The 27,057-nt window shown below is 39.3% G+C and overlaps 1 protein-coding gene across 3 annotated transcripts; it reads right to left on the bottom strand.

Annotated features, from left to right (window-relative positions):
- Window positions 1-271: 271 nt before the first annotated feature.
- Window positions 272-16,884, bottom strand: cdh1 (cadherin 1, type 1, E-cadherin (epithelial)). 3 transcript variants are annotated; one of them, XM_069538475.1, is made up of 19 exons: window positions 16,817-16,884; window positions 14,376-14,662; window positions 13,153-13,267; window positions 11,227-11,315; window positions 10,250-10,759; window positions 9,781-9,921; window positions 9,137-9,292; window positions 7,500-7,644; window positions 6,848-7,020; window positions 6,359-6,487; window positions 5,643-5,828; window positions 4,893-5,137; window positions 3,928-4,070; window positions 3,711-3,802; window positions 3,355-3,487; window positions 2,634-2,852; window positions 1,960-2,090; window positions 1,592-1,735; window positions 272-1,259 (listed from the first exon to the last, which is right to left on the bottom strand). In XM_069538475.1, exons 2-19 carry the CDS (start codon window positions 14,424-14,426, stop codon window positions 1,047-1,049), a joined length of 3,015 nt encoding a protein of 1,004 aa, XP_069394576.1. In that variant the 5' UTR covers window positions 14,427-14,662; window positions 16,817-16,884; the 3' UTR covers window positions 272-1,046. The 3 variants fall into 3 exon arrangements, with proteins under 3 accessions (XP_069394576.1, XP_069394577.1, XP_019949845.2); XM_069538476.1 differs by lacking the exon at window positions 16,817-16,884 and adding an exon at window positions 14,769-14,896; XM_020094286.2 differs by lacking the exon at window positions 16,817-16,884 and having other exon boundaries at window positions 14,376-14,764.
- Window positions 16,885-27,057: the final 10,173 nt, after the last annotated feature.

The raw sequence follows: 27,057 nt of genomic DNA, 5'->3' as shown, positions 1-27,057 counted from the left end.
CAGCCGCCAATTTTAACTTTTTGGGAATTTTGGAAGAGGAACCATTCTTTTGAACTCGTGGTTTAATTTTCACATGGTACACTACCTACACTACTTGATAAAAAATATCAAATAAAACGGTTCAAAGACATAACTGAATCATGTTAAAAGTTGTTCATTAAGCCAGTGTAGAAAGTGTGCGGGTTTCTACTTCACGTCTGCTCTGTGCTCTAGGCCTATGCCTCAGTGTGTCACAATTCTTGTTTAAATAAAGACCATTCACAAATGTATCTTCGTGTTAAGACATTTTATAAAAATTCAAAATCAACAGTTTGTAATAAAGTACTTCGGTTAACTATATATGAGTTAATTATAAAAAGTTTTTTGACATTGCAATGTGATAAAGTTGTCTATTGAACAGATACTTACCAATCATTTTTTAAAAGTATTTATTGGTAACTCATTGACTAGTTAGCTGGCTACCTGGATTTTGCCTTGATTATTTATAATTTCATTCGAACAGAAACACAAAAATGACATGTAACTGTAGCAGGAGTGCAAACTACACAGGAAAAAAAAAAGTACCATAAATTGCAAAATGTACACACGTTACCAGTGCAACTGCAAGCATGAGTGTGTCCAGTGTCACCCAGCATAACAGCAGGCTAATAAACCTAAATCCATGAATCCACATTCAGACTGAACATGTGGCTCCGGAACATAGTGAACAGAGAATAAACAAGATTGGGATTTAGAAAGTTTTAGTCTTTAGTCTAGAGGTCAAACAGGGATCTAAAAGAGAGACAGAGCTTAACCATTCAAAATGGGGAACTCATTAACAAAAACATCCTCTGGCTTTGATAGGTGGCTGTTAACTGCTGATGGGACTGCACTGTAAGGTAAACCACAATCCACATAAAGAAAAAACATGTGTGATCCTACTGATGTCTGTCTGAGAGTAGTTAACCCTGGGATGCATTCATTTATCAGTCCATGCTTCGATCAAACTAACATTCACGCAGTCATACGTGCATCCACCTTTACATATTGTTTGTTCTTTGGTACATTTACAGCATATCATCCTCTCCTCCGCCATACATGTCTGCCAGCTTCTTAAAACGGGGTCCCCATTCGCTGAGGCAGTTGTAGTCCTGGTCTCCGCTGCTCGACGAGTTCAGTGAGGAGAGGCTTCCTGCATCAGAGCCACCTCCCTCATAGTCAAAAACCAGCAGGGAATCATAGGGGGGCGCTGTGGGGTCATTGTCGGCTGCCTTCAAATTCTGAGAGGGGAGCAGGGGATAAACAGTAGATTGTCATTCTATGGACTCTAACTTTCATATACACATTGCAGAATAAAGTGGGTGAGGTGATACTCAATCTATTTATTTAAAAAAATCATGTCATGACAAAAACATCTCCATGTACATTACATGCAAACAAAATGAGCAAGTGTTTTTTAAATCTCGTGCTGACCAGAATAAATTGTTCATCACTTAAAACAGTTTTGAAAATGCTATAGACTGAGATTATAAATTAGTTCTATCAAAACAGTAATCATCATATTTAGGATTTCATGATTATGTTTGGAGAAGCTTTTAAATCTTTGACTCACATCATCAATGAAATTGCCAATTTCCTCTGGGTTGGCAGGGCGAGGCCGGTACTGAGGAGCAGGCATGAAGTTTGGCATCACGTCGTTCCTGAACACATCTGGCTTGTTGTCCAGACCACGGTGGAGAACACTCAGGTCATAGTCCTGAAAGAAAAACATGTCAGGGTTTTGCTCTGACTTGTATTGATTTCAGTGTGATCAGAAAAGGGACAATGTCAAATTATTTCTAAGCCTTCATCGCTACTGCATTTATTTGCTGGTTAGAAGTATATCCTTACCTTTTGATGTGCTACTTTAATTATTTAAAGAACCACGTGACCGGAGACGGACTATTAAAGAAATTAGACCAAAGCTGCATCCTTGTTTACCTGATCGTCCTCGCCACCTCCCTCTTCGTCATAGTAATAGATGTTGTCTCTTATATCATCGTCCTGCAGTAGAGGCTCCTTCTTTTCTCCTCCTCTCCGTCTTGCAAACAGCAGTAGTAGCAGCACCAGCACTGAACAAAGAGCACAGAGGTTAATCCAACACACCCACATGATTAGGTCACCACGTGTGAGCTGAGAAAGGAAAGTGAAGGTAAAGTGGTGAGATCACCATGGTCACTACTGGACCAATCATTTAAAAGGGACATGTAATATATTTTTTATATCGCTTCAAATAACATCAAATGTGGATTAATCCATCAATTTAAGTTGTTGCCAACAAAGTACACCAGCTTTGTCCATTAGTGGAGGCTGTCAGTTCAGACATAACAAATTGTTCTGATGCCCAAATGAAGAGAATACGTTGCATGATTGCATGGTTGCATGCTGATTCATAGTTTATGGTAAAACTCTCCAGCAGTTTTCAGATTACTGAAAGTCAGAGCTTGTCCTGCTGCGTGTGTCATACAGAACAAATGATTACAACATCACCAGAAACACACAGCTGCAGGTTAAGATGTAAAGCGTTTCTTTGTGTTAAAGGCTAAGGTTCTCATGTACAGTCCCTTGAAATTAGATATCAATCTTTTCAAACTGAACTAGAATTAAATACTCACTGAGCAGCAACAGGACGCCTCCCAGTATTCCAAGAATCATGGGCAGACTGGTTCCACCAGCAATTCGCTCATTACAGGACACGTCTTTGCCTGTGCAGTCACACACTTCGGCCTGGACGGTGTTGTCCTGCTCCATGCCCTGTCTGTCTGAAACCCTCAGGACCACAATGTATTTTCCACTTTCCAGCTCAGTGGCTAAATTAAGGATGATGCCTGTTTCTGCAAAAAAAAAAAAAGGGAATTTGAAGGAAGTGTAGTTTATATCCACTGCATTATTTTATGTCAATATATATTTCAGGAATCTACAATTTAATCTAATTCCAGATTAATTTCAAAGCAGCGCGCATCATTTTCACACCAATGCACAGGTACACATTGATCATAACAAACATGCTACATGTCAATAGGATGACTTCTTCTCTCGAACTGCTCAGTCGACTTTAATCATTCAAACCTCAGAAGTCAATTTCAAACCTATACTAAAGCATCTGTCCTGAAAGTATTTTAAATTCTGGAGCTTGCATTGCACACAGCCTGGGAAGAAGAAGTATTTCATAAATTCTATACAGTTATAAAAAATTTTACTTTTTTAACAGCACTAAAAGCACTGACACATGGTAGAAAAGTGTAATGTCTTTCTTGATGAAGTAACATTTGTGGGTTTGTTTTTACAACCATCTAAAATATCTAAAACAACAAGCCTGTATTATAGTGCACATACTGGAATCATTCATCCGAGCGGTCCAGTTGGTCCTGGACATGCCCTGTAAAGCAACACTGTATGGAGCAGCAAAGCCTGGGCCATCTTTATCTGTTACTGAAAGCAGATGAGGAGCTGATTCCTTTTTACACACCTGAGAAAACACAAAAGTCATATAGAAACAGTTGAATTCGCTGATCAGGTTAGTGCACACCAGTTATGTTTGGCTACTTTTACAACAGCAGCATTTAATTATTTCCTTCATATCTATTTGGGCTCACCACCAGACAGCTTAACTCATTCATGTTAAGTTACATCTGCATTAAAGTGCTCAAACACATGACACACATGTTCAGCATTTGGGAAATGAAACACACCCTTATTGCACGTTCCTCAATGACGGGTGCATTGTCATTGACGTCTTCAAGCTTAATAATCAGAGTACCAGTTCCTGTGGCTGGGACCTCATCTGGTGAACACACACGAACAAACACACAAACACACACACAGCAGTGAGCAAAATAAAACTAATTCTCTGGTCTATATTTAGACAGCTTCTTCTGAAGCTATTATCAAGCCAATTGTCACACCTACCATTGTCGTATGCACCGATGAGTGCTGTGTATTTGTTGTCCTTGACAAAGTGCGACTCTCTGTCCATGGCGCTTTTCACCTTAATCAGGCCTGTCTCCTTGGCAACGTTCAGCCAGCCTGCAGGGTCTCTGATTATTTTATACCTGGACAGTCAGAGAAATGATGAGAGGTCAATGCAAACAAGCTTATCACAAAAACAGGCTTCACAATGGGACATCTTGTGCAATTATCTTTATATATCCATTAAGATGTCTGCAATCAAATTATGAATATGTTTCCACTTTCAGATGTCTACAATTTAATTCTGACTAGTCATAATTCAATATCTATAATGTATCTTCTTGGGAGGCCTAAAAGAAAACCTGTGCAAAGCTGATTTCACATGACATGGCAGCACATCACTGTGGTATGATCCTTGGAGCTCTTTACGCTCCCCTCCAGCTCCAACATGTTCTCTCCTCATGTTCATACCACAGGTGTTTTGCTGCTGTGGCATACAAGATCAGCTTTGTCACAAACAGTCTTCTTTGAAGGCATTAATGTAAATTGTTTTGACAATTTTGACTACTTGGATAGAACACTTGTCTCCGCTGTATTGTCACATAAGCTACACAAGGCACTATTGCCCCCACCTACGTAAACATTGCTGCATTCTGTAGAGCAGACCCTGTTTATCTATTATGAAATAAGATGCAAACTATTTTTATGATCTATAAATCATTTAGTTGTTGCAGCCTTAATCCTGTCTGAGTTTTACAAATCACTGTGCTGTGTTTTAGTGCATTAAGCTTTTAAATACAAATCTGTTTCTCGAGCTGGACTTCTCACATCGTATATTTCACTCCCACATGAAACTAGTGTGACCAGCGTTTTAATTTTGTTTTACTGTCTAATTTTCTGCAACAGGGATAATGTGTTTAGATCAATGTTCAAAGTTGGTGTTCATTTCATCAGTTTTCTCTTACATGACTTTCTGTTTGCGTGCAGTGTCGGGGTCATTAGCAATGTACTGCACCACTTCACTGTCAACAGCAAGGTCCTCCCGTTTTGACACAAGCTTTTCAACTGGATCAAAAACTGGAGCTTCGTTGACATCCTGCACGTTCACCACCACTGTGGCTGTGGCAGTGGGCAGTGGAGTGGCAAATGGAATTTCATTCTCCACTGCAACCAACAGAGTGTGCTGTTTGATCTTTTCAAAGTCAAGACCCTGGTTGGATGGAGAAAACAGTACAATCATCTATCAGATAAAGATTTTACATCTTGTTCTGCTGTACAACACAAACTTGTTGTAAAAGAGGAAACCACTTGAACACTGCTACTTAATTACTGCAACAGGTCACAGAAGAGCACATGTAATATATTTATATACTTTATTAAATACATCAAATTCTCACACACATTCATATAGTGCTTCTTCATGCAAACTAGCTACATACTATCACACAGCATTCACACTCCATCAGGGTCATTTAGGGTAGAGTGTCTCGCTCAAAGAGGCATGCGTACTGGAGGAGCCAGGGATCAACCCAATAATGATCCACACCAAGCATAGGAATCTTATCAGACTGTCTAAGGAAAAATTCTATAATCTTGTGGAGTTGAGGTAGGAACAACTCAGTATAGGTGTAGTGTTCCAAATAAAAGTGTGAAACACTGATATTGCTAATCTTTGATATTGTGGCTTGTTTGAGAGTTTATGCTTTATGTCCTACCTTAGCAGTAGTAATGATCCCTTCCTGTTTGTTACTTGCTGTTGCGACTGTGAACAGGCCTCCAGGATCACCATCAACAATCTTGAATTTGGCATTCCAGGCTGGTGAATGTGGCTCATCACCGTCGGTTACTGCCATTGTAATGACCAGAGCGTCCACTTTATTTTCTGGTACTGCTGCCTCATACTGTGAGAATGCAAGGGATATGTTCAAAAGTGTGAGAGCATAACAAAGGCAGTTGGTGATACTTGAGAACAAAGTATAGTTCCCTTACAACAAAGGTTTATTTCTTAAAGATACTCCTCGATATCTGTTTCCATATGATTGTTGTGAAAAGTATAAAAAGAATTACTATTTCAATCATGTCGTTAACATTCAGAACCTAAACTGAGATCCGAAAAAATGGAAAACAATTATTGTTTATTGCTCATCACAAACAATGATTATGATCAGCTACGTTCTCCGTAGCCTTACAGTTGACCATGTGTGAAGTCAATGTTCATCAAGCCCAAGTGACTTGCTGTGATTGTAAAGATTTTTGTACTTGTACTACAGGTCCGCATTGTGGCTGCAGATTTACAATTAGATTTCCTATTTTTTTTTTAAAACACTGTACTGTATTTCAGACAAAAGTTAAGACAAAAAAAGCACACTGCTTGGTGACAACTACACATACTTGCAAAGCTATGATTGAACTGTTTGTATGTTGTACTTACAGATGACTGCGTAAAGGCTGGAGAGTTGTCGTTGCTGTCTGTTACAGTGAGAATTACTTTGGAAGATGTGGTCAACCCATTTCCCTCCATGTCTGCTGCCTCTATCACCAGAGTGTACTTTGGGTAATGCTGTTGCGGAGACAAACAATTAGTGTAACTCATCAAATGGACAGCTTAAACACTCTGCCATCATTCTCGGAGCATAAAACAATACATCTTTACCATGCCTGACATAGCGATGAAAAGTGTCTAATCTCATTGCTGTGTCCTTTGTCCAAATAACTGCAAAACCAACTTTGTTTTTGTGTTCTATTCATGTTAAACAACTTTTCCTGGAAACCCAGAATCTGTGGTTTTCTATCAGTGGAATCATGATTTGGTAAAGTGACTAAGAGCTCGTCAGTGGCTTCATACTAATCTCTATCTAACATTATGAATGCTAGCACAGTTTAAGTAAAATGCTAATACAGTATGTTTCAAAATCCTCACCTCTCTGTCTAGGCCACCGGCATTGACTCTGATTGCTCCATTGACTGGGTTGATCTCAAACAGTTGGGCACTGGGCAACTCTGGATCCTGGCTCAGAATACGGTAACGAACATCTGAATTGGCATTACCCGGCTCGTCAATATCTGTGGCGATAACTGTTATCACCTCAAAACCTGCACAAAGGGATTTTCAGAAGTGTGAATTTAAGTACAGAGGCTTCACAATGTATTCAGAGGCATTCTACTAATTTGGTAAAATGTGTGTGCTCACTTCAGAGGTGAACACTTCATTTTACATCTTCCCCATTTTTCTTGACTCTACTCAACACCTACCTCAACAGACAAACACTCATTTGCAATTTTGGACCTATTAGCATGTATGCTTAATTTTCAATTATTAACCATTGGTTACAATCGGGAGATACTGCATTTGCTATCCTTTCATTCTCCCATTTTAAATATAATGTATGGCTATAAGAAACCAAGAGCAGTGAATAATTGAAGTGAGAAGATAAGAAAAATGTCAGTGCTGGCACAGAATTTCACTTCATAAATTAAATTTTGGGGCAAACATCAGCACATCTGTCCAGCTGTTCTCTCGTTGTTTGTCCAACAATGTTTTTCCAATCGTAAATGAAAGTAACTCACTGTACCTTTTGCTGAGGCTTCAGGAACTTGTCCAAGGAATGTATCTTGAGCAAAAACTGGTTTGTTGTCATTCATGTCTATTACATTCACTATAATATCCATTGGATCCTCAGCATTTCCTGACCCTTCTGCCACAGCATGTGCTTGAAACTGCGCATAGACAAACACATTTGTATCATAATACAGCACATGTAAAAATAATTTATGTAGATGATTCCATTCAGGTGATGTGATGCATATTCCAGCCATGAGTTTTACATTTCATAAGCTGTGACAAATACTACTGGCAAGTAAACAGACATAAACTTGATACCAATGTAAAATACACTTAAAGAAGACTTTTCAAATGCATTAAGAGGGAGAACATAATGAACACTGAATGGTAGGCATGACTTTGTTTACAAGTAATCTCCAGAAGGTTATTTATGTCTTATTGTCATATTATCAGATTGGACTAAATGTTTTCCCTAAACTGTTCGAACAATTTCCATTTCTTTTAAGAAGCGCAGTGGCAGTGTCAACCTAAATGCAGGTGGGCTTTACTGCCTGTTGTTCACTACTTGATTGCACACAGTGATCTAAGAGAGTATTTAGATAATTTCTTTCCACACATTGTGTAATGGACCAAGTTCCCATTTTTTCCACCAGTCTACAATAAATAACCCATACTGACTTGGTTCTAGAAACAACCTCTCTTTTACAGAAGTATTCAGACCCTGTGTTCAGTACTTTGTAGAGGCTCCTATAGCAGCAGTTACAGTTTCAAGGCCTCTTGTTTGGTATCTGAGCTGCCATCTTCAGGTCTCTCTACACGATGGATAATACTGGAAAGGCACAATATAAATACAGTCCAGCTGCTGGTCCTAGGACAACAGTTGCCCTTTGCTCCTCTCTCAATTCTCACACATTTGCTGCATGTCCCAGTGTCAAAGCCTTTCACATAAAATATACACATACTTCATTTTTCTACTTGAATTTGAGGTAGCTAACATTAAGTACTGCCAAAGCCATGTAGAGTGTGTTGCAACCTGAGGCACATGCTGTAACGTTAATGTTACTTGTAAGCAGGATAACTGTTTCATAACATAGCTCAGGCACCGAAATGAGGCACTGAAATCTGTATTGGAACCAGTACCAGATTTTGGTAAACAACTCTAACTGGCATATATATACCTTTACTCAAAGTAACTTATATCTGGCCTCTGTTCCCCAAAAGCCAGACTGATGAAGATGGTTGAGACAATGGGTTCTTTTTTTTAGTTCTTGTTTTTCAACTCCCTGTCCCAGCCCTCTTCCTTGCTTAGTCAGCTTAACTACACATCCAGCTCTAGAAGAGACCTCTGGTTCCAAACTTCTTCTGCCTCACAACTAATGAGATCACTATGCTCCTGCAAACACTCAGCTTTAGAAATGGTTTCATAACCATGTCCTGATCTTAACCTCACCTCAAATGTATCACAAAAGCTCTGCACTGAGTTTTTTGGACTTCTTGACTTAGTTTCCATGTTCTATTAAGGTTTATTTAGTGTAGATTGATGCACTTTATTGTACTTGGATATGAGCATAAAATTAAAGTGAAATGGAATACACAATGTTTGAAAATAAGTGTACAAAGAAAACTAACATCAGAGAGGGTGCTTACCGTGTACCTTTCCACCTTCTCTCTGTCCAGAGGCTGTGTCACATACAAAATACCAGTGGACCTGTCCATAGTGAAAAGGCCATGGGGAGCCTCATCAGCTCCTGGACCAGTGATGCTGTAATATACCGTCTTCACTTTATCTTCATTAGAACGGATCTGGTCAAAACAAGACAGGTGTGAGTTACATAGTTCTCACTGAATGTAATCATAGTTAATATATTGCAAAACAATTTAACTTTAGTAAAGAAGTGCTAAGTTCTTCGAGGTTTGCTGCTTTAAAATTCCTGGGCTACAAAAACAAAGACTGGCTTAATTAGGATATTCTATATTCTGATCAAGTAAGTTACCTTGTGATCTCAACCTTGTTTAATGAACGTAGTTGTCATTATTACAAGGACATTTCAAAATCTGTTTTCTTCAATCATTGTAATTAGAATTTACAATGTTGTCCTGATAAACATGGTTATTTGTTTTAAACCATTTCGTTCATCTCAGGGTTAATGAATGATTGCCGCTATGGCTTTTCTTAGGGAGTGGTGACCCGTTTTCACAGTGGAAACTAACAGGAACTGCAGCTCCTTGTCACTGAGAATTCAATGTTGAACTGCATATGACTTTTTGATTGTGCAAATTGTTCATCTTACCTGAGATACTTTATGGGGATAGGGTCCTTTATGATTTTCAGCAACATTGATGTCCGGAATAACCCAGTCTCTCTTCCTCCTCCTCAATCCAACAACAGACTTGGGAAAAGTCAGAACAGGCACATCTGGGGTGGTCACATTCTATGAAAATGTGCATACATTTTAATTAGTAAAGGGTTTATTAGTCTAACAAGAGTCTAGATAAACAATCTCTAAAGAAATCCTGAAATCTTAGAGCAGGCTATGAACCAGTTCCTGCCCAAGGAGTACGCCAGTCCAGGGTTGAAGTTTTTTGTAGCTGCATTTTTTTTCCGAGTTTTGCCCATTCATACACAGATCCAGTGGGACAGTGTTTGTTAAGCAAAAGAGTGTGTGCATGCAATCTAATTTCCATTAAATGTATTACTTTCTTCTTTTTTTACATATTGAGATTCTTTATGAAGCAATCCAACAGGACCTCTAATCATACCTCTGTATTGTATCCAGGGTGATGCTCAACCTTTTGCCTGTGATGCCCATGGTTTTTCCCTTGGTGATGCTCATGGGTTTTCTGTTGGTGATGCCCATGGGTTTTCTGTTGGTGATGCCCATGGGTTTTCTGTTGGTGATGCCCATTGGTTTCCTCCTGATGTTGCCCATGCTTTTTCCCTCTGTGATGCCCATGGATTTCCCCTTGGTGATACTCATGGATTTTCTGTTGGTGATGCCCATTGGTTTTCTGTTGGTGATGCCCATGGGTTTCCTTCTGATGTTGCCCATGCTTTTTCCCTCGGTGATGCCCATGGATTTCCCCTTGGTGATGCTCATGGATTTCCTCTTGATGTTGCCCATTGTTTTTCCTTTGGTGAGGCCTATGGTGATGCCCATGGCGATGACCGTGGTGCACTACCTTGACAGGAACTGTCATTTTTTGACCATGCGAGTTCCAGAAATGGATAGAGAAGTCAAGGTGTCCTTGAAGAACAACCTCTCTCCTTACCTGGATGAAAAAGACAAAATCCACAATGAATGTGGACATATGGAAAAAGTTTTGACTAAAGAAAACTTAACATGCCAACTCTGGGTATATTAACTGCTCCAACATTTTGATGATGTTCCTCGCCAACATGGCTGGGGAAAATTTCAAAGTGATCATAGCAACTGATGTTGATGTTCATCTAAATCTCAGGGCAATATAAAGGTGTAGGTAAAGAAAAAGACAACAAAACGTACACATACTGAGTGTTTAAACAGAGCTGATAGAGGTGGATCCTGGAATTAAGTTATATTCTGTTCAACGATATCCCTCATAATTTAACTGTCTAAGAGGCTAAACTGTGTTTTCATAATGCAGATCAGATCAACATGGAGAATATTACAGCACTATAATAAAATACTACATATTTTGGAGGGTGAAGCATCAGAAACTGCTCTTTTTTGTTATCAAGTCTGTCAAAGTCTACTCACCATCAATATTCCATCCATCTGTACCATGAAACGGCTGTCATTACTGAAGAAAGGGAATCTTGTGAGGTTTGTGCAGTCAGTGAAGCCCACTGGGATTGAACACAAGAAACAATTAGTTCATGCAGAGAAAACTAAATCTGCACATTTTCAGGACATGACAAAAGTATTGTTCAATGGATAAAAAACAGCTAAGCTAAATATTATGTGGAAGTGGCAGCTTGTCAAAAGTGGTTCAGTTAGGGCTGCATGATGTATGTTAAATGTCTACTTTAAAGAAATCAAGTAAAAACACTGTACAAAGGTTCATTTCAATTCATAAAATAAGAGATGATAAGAGCTGCCACATCAGCTTCCTAGAGTCACAACAGTTCTATAATCTGTTACATTTTCAGTTACAGCATATGAACCTGCCACAGTTCACAGGACTGTCCTGACCCAAGATGGTTAGCTTACTGGATATCTTAAGAGTGAATTCTGAGTTGCATATACAAGAGAGAGAGGCTGAAAGCCAGTGAGCTCGTGATTTGTGTTTGGCTGTATAATGCAAAGCAGTGGAAGTATAGAAGTTGAGATTCTAGTTTATTTGGTCTATCACTTGCTCGGCAGATGTCTGCAGCTATTAGGCTGCTGTCGTGTCAGCACAAAACTATTCATATATATAAATATATATGTGTGTGTCTGGTTCTGCTAGAGGTTTCTTCCAGTTAATGGAGATTTTTCTCTCCACAGTCACCAAATTTGCTCATTGTGGGAACTGTTAGGTTTTTCTATCATTTTTAAGGTCTTGCCCTTCTATGTAAAGTGCCTTGAGATAATGTATATTATGATCTGGCTTGTACACCACAAACCCTTGTGCAGCATCAGTAACTAATTATGCGGAGTATGGGTAGGACAATTAAATACGTTTCTACAGCTAAAACTGTGTTTTTGCAATAGGTGGAGCCATACTATTAGTTACAACATGCAATATAGTTTTTTGGACACTGGGTGGAGCATAAGTAAAGGAAAAACATATTGTACGCTGATGAATAGCAGGTGTGTGTGTGAGGAAAAACGTTTTTGACTGTGTAAGTGTGTGCAAACTTTGCAGGAAGAGAATATGTAGTGTGACTTGCATCACACTGTACATATTGCATATTTGCAAATACATAATTACTACTCTAACCATTCAGGAATTATTTAATAAAATGCCAACTTTGGTCACACTAGGTTTGAAAAGAACAACACCAGTGTATTGAAAATGTTAAAATGATAAATAGATTATGTAGTTTTAGTGCAAAATAGAAACTAACAAATGGTGAATCTGGAACCGGAAAACTGGAAACCTAGTTCAGGACAGCTTTTGTTAACAGACAAGCAATGACAACTAGGTAACACTTTGATCACATCACAATGCCAAGTTAGGTTATACTTAGTTCAAACGTCATGGGAAACTCTTAGGATCTGACAAATAAGCAAAACTAGAGTAATGTTATAGTCCAAACAGAATATGTGGAGTAAATGGACACAACGCATCAAGCGCTGCTTCACTCTGAATATCTGACACCAGTCGAAGAGAAAGGCCTGCAGAACAGGCTCTGGGACATTGTTTTCCCTGCAAGATAAGAGCATTACAATGGCAAGCAGTGTGAGTCCAAGCTGAGCCTTGAGGTTTTTTGGGCTACATGTGAAAACAGTGTGAACAGCTACTCTCCTGAAGGCCATTTGATCCAGAGGAGCACCCAACTAAAGATGAGAATAATCATTTATCACTATAATCTGGGGCTAGATTTTTCTATAGCTAAACTTTTTTTCCTGAACAGTACACAGACCAAAAATGGAATCCATACAGTAAGACAATGACAGTAAGACAATGAAAAGTCAAGGTTAATTAAGGCCTGTGTGCAATAGAAAAAGAGCGAGAGCAGCTTCCTGGATTGTTCTCACCTCTGCCCAGCCTTGTGCCTGGCCCCAGGTGCTTTCTGGCCACTCTGAACATCAACATATCTGACTTGAATCCAGGTACACATTTTGGCTCCTCTGTGGTCTCTAAAGCTGAGGCCTAGGAGGGAAATCCATAGTTTCAGTTAATCATAATCCAAATGTACCCAAAATGTGACAAAAATAAAATCCAATATTGTTACAACAAATTTAAAAAGGCATTTCATTTGTGTGTTTTAAATGTCAGGATAGGTAGACAAACTGGAAACACCGCACAATGCCTAATGAGGCTGAAATAAAAATATTTATATTTATATATATTTATATTTTTAAATATTATAGGTTATTAAAGGTCTGACATTTTTTTTTATTAATCTACAAGATGTCAAATAATTGGTGAAAACGCCTGGTACAAGTTCTGAAGGCCCAAGTTGCCTGCAGTCTGTTTTTCTGACAAGTAGCTTGAATTTATATAATAGGGAGTAAAACAGATATTTTTACAAACGTTCACATTGAAAGAATGTTGACCTTTTCTTTTAATTAACAATCGAAAATCAGTTACTCGTGTCCAGGTCTATCAATCATTGAAATTCCGCAAAATGGGCCTAAATTGTGAATTAAAGCCATCAATTGTATTCAATCACAAGCGAGTCTGTGAAAATGATGCGATTTCCCGTGTTTTTACGAGAGTATTTCCACGAGATGGTACAACATGTAAGGACACTACTGGGGACAAGTTGGGTTGGAATTTAACCTGCTAGTGACGACATGAGTGGAACAAGGGCGAGGCCGCGCATATCCGCTCACCGCGTTCAAACTCCTGGGAGACACAGCCCGTGTCTGCGGTTACTGCTCCGATACGTTTATCTACACATCACGAGTTGTGATTCCGAAACTTCCAAAGTCAGACCACAAAAAGCCGCACTGGTTAAAATACTATTTGGCCATTTGTCATTTGCCCCCACCTTCTTCCACCGTCCTGTACTCAGCAGAGCGGCGCTGAGTTAAAGTAGTGATCGAAGTTAAAGTCATAATACAAGTTTTTACTGAGATTTAAAAGCTCCTCACGGCGTAAACGGCATTATTTTGAAAGTATCAATATAATACACAGGAGACCCGTATGGTGTGGTATCAGGTGTTAATGAGTCGGGAGAGCAGAACAGGTTTTACACACGACGAAAGTAGGTGCGCACTGACAGGAGAGCCACAGCCACGGCAGGAAATCTCACCTGAAAAGCGACGAATAAAATGCCCGCAGCCAAGAGCCGAGCGGTCCCCATCTGCTTATTGGTCCCTGTGTCTATATTCCTCGCGATGAAAGTCACAAAAAGGAGAAACGAATGGTGGATACGTCCCTTAGCGAAGAGTCGTCGTGGCGCCTTTGTCTCGCGTCGTGAGGCTAGTTTCAGTAACTGACTTCAGCTGGACGTGTCGCTGCAGGTACTCTCAGCGTGTGACGTCAGCTCACAGGTGCGGGGCTTCCGTGTTCCTGGTGCGGCCACACAGCTGAACACACCTGAGGAGACAGATACCGGCGGTATCGGTCACTTCCTGCCGCAGCACACGCACATGAATGTATTGATCATCAACAAGCGGTGAGCTGTGTCTGAGTTGAGTTACACATTCATTTCCTCCACTAACATCAATAGCCAGCCCCCCGCCTCTGTACAGACTCTCTCTCTCTCTCTCTCTCTCTCTCACACACACACACACACACACACACACACACACACACACGCAAACTGAAACTGTTTTTGGTATAAGTGAGGTGATTTGAAGCTACCCTGTAGTGATCAACAACGACTGCCGCATTTATATGATCCTATGCTTGAGGACTGCTGACAGAAACTATTATCCACTGGACAGTCAACTATCCCTAAAAAGCATTTGTGAAGTCATCAGTCTCTAATGACCCTGACGAGTGCAAGTTTCATGTTCCTCGTTTTCATGCAGCTAAATGTCTTTTTCAAAACCGTGAGTCAGGACTCCAAGAAGGGTGACAGAGAAAACAGTTGTCAGGATACGCGAATGAAGTCAATATAGGGGTAATAGTAAAGTACAGGATGTGTCTGTGCAATTTTCTGTTTTATTTAGTGTGTCAGTTAGGTAGTCAACGTCTCATGTCCTCATCGGTAACAATACACAAAGCCTTCTTAACCCTTTTCTAAAAGTGCTAATTGAAAATTCTACAGTGATGACCATCAATAATTAATCCCTTGGAACAGAGCACTTCCTTCATCTGTCTTTTTCATCCACTGATAGTGTGGACATCATCTGACTAAAAGACTAGTAGGTTAATAGCGTGCACTATGACCAAATATGTAGTGTCTAAGGGACTGCTTAAACCACACCTCACCATCTCCTTTTAGCTGAGTAATAATAAAGCTTGATTTCATTTATCACTATGATTACAATTTTTGAAATAGCTGAACTGGCCAATGTGTATCTGAACTAAATGTCAGAACTGAAGGTTGCTCCTGTTAAAGGTAAGATTTGTTCTCATTGAAGGCACCTGGTTTAGAGAGAATAATAGTGGTATCTTTTTTACTACAAAACAACAAAATACTTCAGGATTATCATTGAAACATATTTACCTTGTTTTCTGTTAGAATTCAACATTAACACATCAAAAATATATAGAAAGTTTACTTAAGGCAAATAAGAATGTTACCAAAGCATTTGCGTTGAATAAAAAGACATGCGCTCCACCCACTTGACTAAGTAACGTAAGCCTGGCCAGTGACATGTGACTGCACTAGTTGTTAAGTGTGACAGTCCACTCAGGGGGATTCTTTGGAGGATGCAGCCCATCTAGGTGGGACCTGAAAGCCAGGCTGAACTTGATATTCCTCCCTAACTGAGACAGCATCACAGAGATCAAAACTAACTGTGTATTCAAATGGTCCTTATCAACTGGCAAACAAATTCAGGTTTTTATGTTGCCTTTAGATTGCAGACAAAATGTATATTACAATGACAACACCATGACCAACTTATATAAGTGTACAGAATTAGTTTTCATGGTTCCTTAAGACACGCGATGGACAACTGACATAAGTGCACATGGTCTCTTTTCTCTGAAACCACGCGCTGTTGTTGGCAAAAGCAAACAGTGCAGAATGTGCTTGGCCTGTTGTTAGCATGACCAAACTAGCCAACATCTGGAAACAAGCGAAGACACAGTCCCAAACTGTCAGTGTCCAAAAAGTACAATAATGATGAAAATAAAAATGTTTGAGGTATTTTAGTATTCACATTTACGCAATTTCCCAAGTTAAAGGAGCACCCTGTGTGTGGTGCCATGAAATATTAGAGGCAACAATTTTTTCTCCTTTAGCAATGCTAGCTTGATAATATTTAACATGAGATTTTCCTAGCTCAACAATGTGTTGTGTGTTGAATACTGAAGTAGATTCTAATAAGTGTTTTCCCTTTAACTGATGACTGTAGATACATTTATGATGCTGATATAATGTGAGCTGTGTTAGCTGTCCTTGTAGCAGGAAAGTCTTGCTAAGGAACTAGCAATTCAGTCAATGCTAATGTTTACAAAGTTCAGCTAGTTTCCACATACTGTCACAAGTCTGTAGACAATTTAACAGCACCTGTTCAAATGACAATGAAATACTTATGATGGATAACATCAAGTAAAGCACTGGAGTCTACTTACCATGAGTAACATTTGCAGTCAGACTCAGTAGCAGCAGCGTTAGCTTCTCTGAGAGTAACTTGTTTTTCATGATGCGTGCATACAGGAAACACATCATCTTTGACATCTCAGGCAAGAGTTCATATTTCTCCTCAAGAGGAACAAACGTATTAACATGCATGAATAGAATCTTTTTTTTTTATTTGTTATGAAATTAACAGTTCTCATGACGTTTTCCATTATTTTCAATATTCCGATCAAGCCCGGGATGCTTGATAGTTTCTGTTGTTTGGGATTGTTTTAAACAAACTTGGATCGATGTTTGCAGTGTGGTCCTGAGGATGTTTGTTCAACACTCACTGCATTGAGATTAACACTGTAACATTAGCACGGCACTATGCAAAATGTTAGCATCTTGTTGATTCAGGTAACTACATTGCCTTTATCCTATTTCAACCCTATGGCCAGTTATTTACTTTGACTTAATTTTCTCATAATTCAACAGTTTTGTCCTCTAGTGTGTGAATACTAATTAACATTTTGAGGCTCTTTAAGCCTACCTAATGTAGAGCTGCATGTCGGTTTATTATATAAGCTCATGCAACAGGCTATACCGATTCGAGAATATGATGCTACAAAAATTAATTAATGCAAAAAAATATTGACCATCCCAATATTGGCCTTTAGCTCTCTGCTGGTGAAGAATAGATATTCTGCATTTGCATGTAATGCACAGTAACTATTGTAGGAACTAACTCTGTCATAGGGAATTATAACAAGGAACTTAAAGAAAAACATTTGAAAAGAGAACTGTGAAATTTAACTTGGAAGAACTGAGATTTTAGGTCCTAAGCAGCCTTCACATGCAACAGTGGCCCTTCCATCAGGCATTCTAATATAGTCAACAACCTCTCACAGCATGTGGATACATATGAAAGATGGGGGATTTTTCAAAAAATTAAGTGATCTTATCTTTGCACTACCCCTCCATAACTCATCTATCTTTCCCGCAGAATGACAGAGGGATGTGGGGGCAGAAGAAAGGGCGGTCAGTTTACAGTGGCCACCACTTTACCAGTGAAAAGCGTCAATGTGGGAGAGATGGAAGGGGGGGGGGGGGGGGGGGGAGAGGAGGAAGTGATTGAAGGGGCAGTGAGCAGTGTCAGATTACATGGTTTGGTTCCGATAGTTTGTAGAGTGAGTGATTCACTTCCATATATGTGACTACCTCTAATGACTATATGTTGTTTGATTCTAAACCACACTTGTTTTTAATTTAGTTCCTTCTTCAAATTTTACAATCAGTAAAACGTTTGCACGCATTATGAACTAACTGGACCCATGGAGGTGTATACACTAGTCAAGTTTTATACTAGAGTATGATTGATCTGGATTACACAGGAGAAATATTGGTGAGTGTGTTTCAAAGTCAAAAACTCCCTTTTATGTAACAGCACATGTCAGAGTGTTCTGTCCTTCAGGGAAAAGACCATCCATCCACTATCAAGGAGTAGAGTTTCCGACCCAAAACAACTCAACCCCCTCCCCCATATAGAAACAATGTTTCACATTCCAGGAGCCATTTTCTACTGCCAAGGTCCCAGTGACTAATAGTGCCTTTGCTTGCCACACCAAGCGGTATTACATGTTTCCACTCAACCTTGCAGATAGCACAGAGTACACTGCTGCACTGCTCTTGTGCTGTTAGGTTTCATAGACAGTATCTACTCCAGACGAAGTATTCATTTTTGTCCTCGATGCTGATGCCAGGGCGTCAACTGGTGGCACTGAATAACCTTCAAGGCTGAAAGTTTAAAATTGATATCAAAACCCATCAGTGATGCTGATAACACTCATCTTTCATAAGTATCACACAAGCATTGTGAAAATATGTCTAAAAATATATATAGCTATGTCTGAAAGAAAGAAATATCTCTTGAAAGAAAAAGTTAAGACAGAAAAAGCCAGTAGAGACAAGGACAATCAAAAGGTGACATGAATTTAAAATATCTTAATTTCTAAGTCCAATTAACCTTCATGATGAATTATGATGATTGGGGCCTTCAAATTGATCATGAGCGAGGGTCTGCTCATGTTTCTTTTGTATATGTACATTACTTATTAAATCATATTGAAGATATTTTGTCAGAATAGAATATGAACAAAATCTGGACAAACTGAGCTGCAGCAGTCTTTCAGCATCCTCAACAAATAACCCACTGGCCTTGACTGTGTTTGTGTGTCCTCTGACCAGATTTTTTATCCAGTTTGGAATTTCTTAGGGTGAAAGATTCTCTTTCTCACACACATGAGCAAGCACTGTGTCCTACCACTATCATACTGGAATGTATTACAAGCTCCCAAAGCTGCAGATAAACTTAAATCAGGTTGATTAGTGGGGATAGCAAAGTGGTGGGGGTGGTGATGGTTCATTACCAAGCAAGCAAATGATAAACGTATAAACAATTTGTAGCAGTGGAGGAAGAAAAGACAGAAATTAAGAGTCTTAGTATATTGCGATAAGTAGAAGTCAAGTACATGACTTTAGCAACCATGCTCCTAGCATATTATGAGCTGCTTTCAGACCTGCACTGAACTTCGGAGATCCTCCGAATATTCTCTGGAGGGTTTGTATATGTGAACACGAATGTCTGAATGAGAGCCTCCGGACTTTCTGCACACTTTCTCCCACCAGCCCCTTAATCTTAAATCCACAGAAAGTCAGAAGGGTCAGATATGAGAACACAGCAGGAGGCCCCCTGCAGTATTCCCTGTGAGCGGGTGCAGGTGTTGATGTTTCTAAACCGCAAAAATGAAAACAAATATCTCAGGATTAAAAAGTGATGTCATACACAAAGCACAGACAAAGATGTCAAGAGAGCTTTTGGTGATAATAGCAGTCGCCGGTGTTGATGTGCTGTAAACAAAAACACAAGATTTCTTTGGCAGAATTTATACATTATGTCCCGCTGCATATCTGCTGTACCACCCTTCATCTGAACACGAGATTTCTGTGCTGTTGCGATTGTCCGAGCAGGAATCTCCTGCTGCGTTGTGCATGTGTGAAAGGCAACCTTTGTAGGGGTTGTGCTTGATGACTTCATGAAGGTTAAGATGATCGGTCCCTGTTGTAACTGTGTCAGGGAGAGTCACTTTAGGTTAGGGGGAGGCTGTAGTTAGTGGGGCTGTTGTGTAACTGTATATTACTGACTTTAGTGATGCTTTGACTCCTTTAGCACAATGGAATTTGTCACAGATCCAACATTAGATAAAAATGTTGCTTAAAAACTCTTCACACATTCAAGAGCCCACAAAAAGTAAACTTCAGCTATCAGTCAATAATTGTATCAAACATATCAAAAATATATCCTTTATTCCATATAAAACATGAACTCAGAAACCTTGATCATTCGTCAGGAATTAATCATTTGCTCTTTTGTTTGTGTTACAGCGGATTGTCTCCCTTTGCCAAGGCCATTTGTGGTGTCTACTGAAGAAACTTCATGTCAATTATTAACTGTCAGGTCAATGATTTAACAAATCTAGTATGTGGGTGGTGGTATAGTGAGCAATGCAGAATCTGATTGATTTAAAACAGCAGCAATGAGAATACTAATAAAAATAATAAGCAGACTCCAAACATAAATTGAAGTTTAAGTTTAACCAATTTTATTTAGTACAATACATTGTTTCTTACACAAGCTCAGCATCAGAACAAATCTAATTGTAACCCAAGGGGGCACAAACTGGCATTGAAACACACTTTGCTGGATTACACACACACACACACACACACACACACACACGCACGCACGCACGCACGCACGCACACACACACACACACACACACACACACACAGACACTGGTGGTTAAGACTTAACACAAGATTTATTCCCTTTTCCATTGTTGGCTGAAGGAGGCCTTGAAGAAGCATCATCATGTTGCCACTTTACTCTACCCATTTCTGTGCTGAGTGCTCTTGCAGCAAATCAAGTTGGTCAAGCATCAGACCAGAGAGTAAAAATTCCCCCAAAGTCCTTTTTTTGTTTAGCAAATATATTTAAACTTTTGTTATGACGAATATAAATGCTTAGTGTGCGGAAAGGGATGGGGGAGGACTATAATTAATTTGTGGGGGGTTGGCCATGAACTTCATTACACTAATCCTTCTTTGCTTCTGTGTTCTAATAATACTTTTTCAATTCAAATAAGAATTTGGTGAAATTTTAATTTTTTTCAATTAAAGGTTCAGTGTGCAGAATTTAGTGGTGAATTTGCATGTTTCAGCTGAACACCCCTCACCTCACCCTTCCCTTCCAAACATGAAAAATACCTTTGGTAGCCTCAAAAGGTGTAATGTAAAAAACATGGCGGCCTCCATAGAGAGGACCCACTCCCGATGTAAATATAAAGTATTTAAATATAAAGGACATTCTAGGGTAAAGAGACAACAATTTGTACAATTTAGCTGAAACACTGGTGAAAACATAACTAGGATTATTTTACATTCAATTTCTGCCAATAGCTCCCTTTCACCTAAATCTTACACACTTAACCTTTAATAAATAGAAATAAATCACACACAACCAGTACATCTGAAGAAACAAGTCACACACAAACCGGGCAAATCCAAAGCAAGTAGAAAACCAGGAGTTTCTTTGTTGAGATTGTTGTAGTGTCTATTTTGAACAACACAACTTCAGGCTTATCGTCTTTGTTCTTAGTCTATATGATCTCAGCCTGGGGAGTTCACCCATCCAAGCCTCTCTTAAGTGCACATTAGAGACTGTAACAACCACTAAACACTCATACTAACACAGACACCAATTGCTTGGACTCAGGAGAGACAGGAGAGAGCATTATGATGTCAAAACAATCAATGTTGTCCTGGAATAGCTCAAAAGTTTTAATCGAACATTACTGTATGTCTGATGTATAGTGAAATAAACGTGTGCTGGGAAAATTCATGAAAACACAGCACAACACACGATTCGAGAAGTTTCAACTCACTGTCGACTTTTTGTGCAAATACTCCGGAACATATATTGGTTGAACCAGAGATTTAAGTAGAATATCCAAAATGAGTGAGTGGGTCAGTATCAGCTAACATATGCTTGTGTACCATCAACTTTGAATAAGATTTAATAGGATCCATCCATAAAGCAGATGACTTGTATGTCCACATCTCTGAACAGTGATAGTAGAGTGTTCAGCAGTGGGTTTCAGTAGGTGTGCTTAGCTCTCAGTTCCTGCTGATGATGAGTTCAGAGAGATTACAGGAAATGCTCCACAGTGAGGCCAGTATACTCTCCGTCCCTCTGTCTCTGCTGGTGGGGCTGCAGAGGAGACCAGCGTTGTGTATCAGGCCGTCTACAGCTGAGAACAGCATAAAAGCACTTCCATCATTCTGAAACACTGGACTTCCTGTTAAAAGCCCATCATTAGGCCATTCATAAGCTTTTAGTTCCCCTCAGATCTTTATGGCAGTAAAGCATTTTTACTTTGTAATGAGATCTTCACATGCAAACAATCCCATAAACACAGTCCTGTGACCAAGATGGATACATTCGCCCGCACAAATAACTTGTATGTGAAACTAATACAGACAACAGTTTAGATTATATCAATATCGTCTGTGCGTGTTTGTGTGTGTTTGGCAGTAGACAACTCAGTCACAATTGTTCTTGAGATGTGTGTTGTGCTGTGGTTTCACCTGAAGTGCCACACTAATGCAGTGGAGGAATGGAGTGATCAAGTGGGATGGGTGGGGGTGTGGGATTAAGTGTTGGTGGGAGGGGGAGTGGAGATCCTCTTCCTACTCTTGAGTAATTGTTTTAGCACATTCTTGTTTGCTGCCTAACCACTAAACTAAATTCAGACGAAAGATGTTGTCTACGAGAAGAGACTGAAAATGGACAAGCTTTTTACTTCATAACATAAAAACACTCAAATGGTCTCCTCAGACAATCAGACAGCTGGAGTCATTTACCTTGCTCTGCCAACAGGGGCTGAACAGGGCAAAATGATCTACTTATATTCCAAAAATCTGTCAGTCTCTCGATTTCCTTTGCAACCATTCACCCGATCAACTTAACATGTGGCGGTTTTGGACCCAGGGAAGTGCAGTGTCGACTGCAGGCTATTGTTATGTAACAATGCCACACAACATTCAGCACATTTTTGAACAGGCAAAAGCATAGTTAGTCGTATAAGACAAATAAAACAAGTGTAGTAAGTCAATATTTGTTCCTTCAATAGATTAACCCATTCTACAAAGTCTGTGGGAACTTTCTACTTACTTACTTACAAATACATTCTTCATCAATGCTCATCACTGTTTCATCCCCTTTGCAACATCACTTTCTTACTCATGACCTTTATTATCAGCACTTACTGTAAAATACACCCTGTTGTTTCATCAGTTGTGAAACATCATGTAGATTTAGAACACATTGATACAGTCTGACACAGAGCAGCACTGTGCATGATGTATGAATATGTTATCAATTTTGATGTGTTGATGGGATGTTTACTTAATTTGATTTGAAAAGACCATGACCATATTCTAAATAGCCAGTTCATTTTCCTCTCCCTCCAACTCAGTCAGGCTCGGCAACACGACTTAGAAACATGACAGCTCAGCCTGTCGACATTCATCATCATTGTGCACGAAACACAGTCGTCTCTCTCCATTGTGATGCCCTGAGCGAGATTAGGATTTGGTGCCTCACCCCACCCCGCCACCCACTACTATTATTACCCCACCAGAACTGCCACATCACCACCCATTCATTCTACAGTGATACAGAGGCCACAGTGTTAGCCATTATCACTGATGTTGCTCCACATTTTCTGCATGCCTTATGTTTTACAACAGACTTATGATGGAAATGTAACTACATATATTTACTCAAGTAATGTTCTTTACTACAATTTTGATGTATTTGTACTTAGCAACCTTACACATATACTTTACAAGTCAAGGGCAAATCATGTACTTTCTACTCTACTTGTCTGACAGCTTTGTCGCCCTAAGGGCTAGTTAATGTCCATATAAGTTTTCATACTCATCCTGTCTCGTGAAAACCATGAGTTCCTTTGTGGATACTCCTTAAGTTAAATAAACAATTTAAATCCCTCTTGGATTGACGGAAAAATGCTTAATCACTGAGCTGAAAACTGAAAGGTTGTTTTTTCTGAGCTCATGAGAAGTTGACTTCTCAGAAATGTGTGGTTCTCACAGGACAAATATCCAACAAATACAAGATGTTCTTATAGAATATAAAGTAGTTCAAACTGTCTCAACCTTCCACATCTACACTAATAAAATATTAATCTAAAAACATGACATATAATTTAAAAAAAACATTGCAGATACCATTTTACTGCATAATGATTACTTTGAACTTATGATACATGTAGCTGACATCACTCACAAACTTTTACTTGAATAAGGCAGGTCTTCGAATTGTATTTTCCACTGTGTGTGCCTGAATACTTCTTTCACAGGTTCTTCTTCTTGACAGGTTTACTATTTGGTTTCAAAACTGACATGGTAAAACAAATGTTTGTTGTACTGTAATTGACAGTATATAAAAAACTGGTATTATGGGAAAAAGAGCAATAAATCATTTGTAATCATGTGATGTGATGATGTCAAGGCAGCAAACAAGTGAGTGAGATTCATATGATTGTAGACTGTGCCACTGTCCCTTTATGCATTTCCTGTTCACCCTGTGTGTGAGTGTGTGCAGGCATATTTGTGTGTGTGTCATGCCCCTGAGGTCTTGTGACTCATGAGTCTGTCAATCATGTTGTGATAGAGACAGCTCAGAGTGAAACACTGATGAAAGAGTGATCCATCTCTTCCCTCATGCCATGTCCAGTCTGTTCTGAATCTTCTTGCCTTGTGAAAACAATGGCTGAAGCTCTAGACAAGCAACCATCAACCCATTAACCCAGTTTAGAAGTTTTGCTTGTTTGTGTTATGGAGTCAAAAGTCACATGACTGGATATACTGGAAATGTGGATCCAGCTGCTGTGACTTTAGTTGATGAAGATGAACTGTTTTTTCTCACACAGGCCATGTGATGTGTAGGGTCACTTCCTGTTGACCACTTGGTGGAGGGAACATCTGGTTCTCTCTTTCATGCCATTGTTGGTCTTCCAAGTGATAGTAGCAATATCAACTTGGACAGAGCATTATGCAGAAAACATGACAGCTGCTCCACGGGAAGCTAATGTACCTGGTACACAAGCTATCACTTTGCAAAGAGCTAATGGTCTGTTCCACTTTTTACACAAGAATGTGTAGTCTGTGCGAGTTAGCTGTAAATTGTCTGCTGTAAGAATGTGTCTATATTTCTCTTAGTTAACAAATACAATTCAAAGTTTTATTTAAAGCCTGATAAATGTATTCCTGTGCAGATCATGGTGTCCAAAGTATTGCAAATACAATAAAGAGGTACAACGTTGCACTGGGTGACATATTCCCTTATTATGTTGAACAGACATACACCCACTAAGTTTTACATGCACACTAATATTGCAATACTCTCCGGAATTTGACTATATACAAAATTGGATGTGGGTCTATGCGTTGTAAACAAACCAACTAGACAACAGTTTGTAAGACCTGTGGTAGAGAGGCATGATTATCAAGAAACCTTTTTTGCAAATATCACAACTACCATCTTACATCGGGTAAGAGGTAGGAGGTAGGATAGAAGAATTGAAAATTGTTCCAGAGCCATTTGCTGCAGCGTTCTGCACACTCGGATATTTCTTTTGTGGTCTGGTGCAGGGCTTTCCTTCGGATTCCCAGATCTCTGAGGAACATGATGGTGGATGTTGCGATTAAACCCCTGCAGCCAACCTCCACAACTATTGCCATGATGAGGTATATACAGAATATAGCTGTTTCAGAAATGTACACTTTTTAAAAACAACTTACATGTCCTACAAGAAATTTACTGGACCAAAATATAGAGAAGGGCGGTGCCGGTATTGCACCAAAGGAATGAAAATTAAGCATATATAAAATCTGGACAGTGCTGTTGGAAGCTGTATCTGTTGGCATTGCATGGCTCTGTTTATGTTCTTACCTAACCACTCTCATCATCAGAATCAGAATCAGAATCAGAATTCTTTTATTTGCCAGGTATGTTTGCACATACAGGAAATTGCCTTGGTGTCATTGGTGCACTACTTATGTACATAAAACAACAATATAGAAAACAACAATATATAAGAAATTGAATAAAATAAAATAAAATAAAATAAAATAAAATAAAATAAAATAAAATATATACATATATACAGTAACAGAGTAACAGGGTTATGGGCACGTGCTGTGCGAAGGTGCAGAGATTGGTGTGAACATGCCTTAAGAAGCTCAGAGAGCCTGCTGCAAATTGAACATGTGCTATCATGTTAACCTTAGCTGGGAATGTGTCTCACTCAACTCCTCTAATGACTACACACATTTATTTACCCTCAAACTCTTCAACTACTTGTTCCAAGGTCAGAAAAATATTGGTGATATAGGTGAATATATTCACCTAAAAACATCCAAATATTAAGAAAGTGACCTTTTCTCTCTACATTGAAAAATTAACTGACTTGCACATATATGAAGAACTCCCCTGTATCCCCCTCTAATCCCTGGAAATGCGAGGACTGCCTGAGGACTAGGCCTGTCTGCTCTTTATCTGTTTATCTTTGAGAGAGCTCCTGACCACACCCTACACCTTAACCTCTCTTTATCCCTGCTGCGTGTGGTTAACTACCAGTCTATTGTCATGGCTCTGTGTGTGTAGGTGTGGCTCTACTTTAGAATTACAGTCATTGACATTCGTCAACACTGGGAGCAAATCCACCATTAAATCAGGCAGAGCAGCGAGACAAGATGCTTTACTTTTGAACCTTATTGTTTGTGAATACAACAGTTAAAAAATACAGGAACTACAGAAGTGGGTGTGCGTGTACAGAAAACATCTTACCATGTCAGAAAGCAACACCACAGCCATCAGACAGCCGTCCAGGCAGACTGCAGCAGGCTTTAACACACCCAGAGCCCTGGGTTCGTTATTCCTTAAAGAGAAATGACAACACAAAGAACATACATGCCCTTATTGTCACAGTGCTGTATTACAACCACCTGGATATATAAACACATCAAGATTAAGTTACGTTTAGCTTTTGTGCTGCATTACTTTTTTTTTCTGTCTCACCAAAACAGGAAATGGATTTTAGCAAAGAT

The sequence above is a fragment of the Paralichthys olivaceus genome, chromosome 14 (assembly GCF_024713975.1).
Source record: "Paralichthys olivaceus isolate ysfri-2021 chromosome 14, ASM2471397v2, whole genome shotgun sequence".
NCBI lineage: Eukaryota > Metazoa > Chordata > Actinopteri > Pleuronectiformes > Paralichthyidae > Paralichthys > Paralichthys olivaceus.
The sequence above is the reverse complement of the archived record's forward strand: the minus strand, read 5'-3'. Positions and strand labels throughout refer to the sequence as shown.

Bases quoted from the DNA above. Each gene is read 5' to 3' on its own strand.
- cdh1 (XM_069538475.1), bottom strand. From the start codon at position 14,426: ATGGGGACCGCTCGGCTCTTGGCTGCGGGCATTTTATTCGTCGCTTTT. The intron at 9,293-9,780 runs GTAAGATGAACA...TGTTTTGACCAG, and splicing joins ATCCCCATAAAGTATCTCAG to ATCCGTTCTAATGAAGATAA. The intron at 6,488-6,847 runs GTGAGGATTTTG...TCTCCGCAACAG, and splicing joins CCGGTGGCCTAGACAGAGAG to CATTACCCAAAGTACACTCT.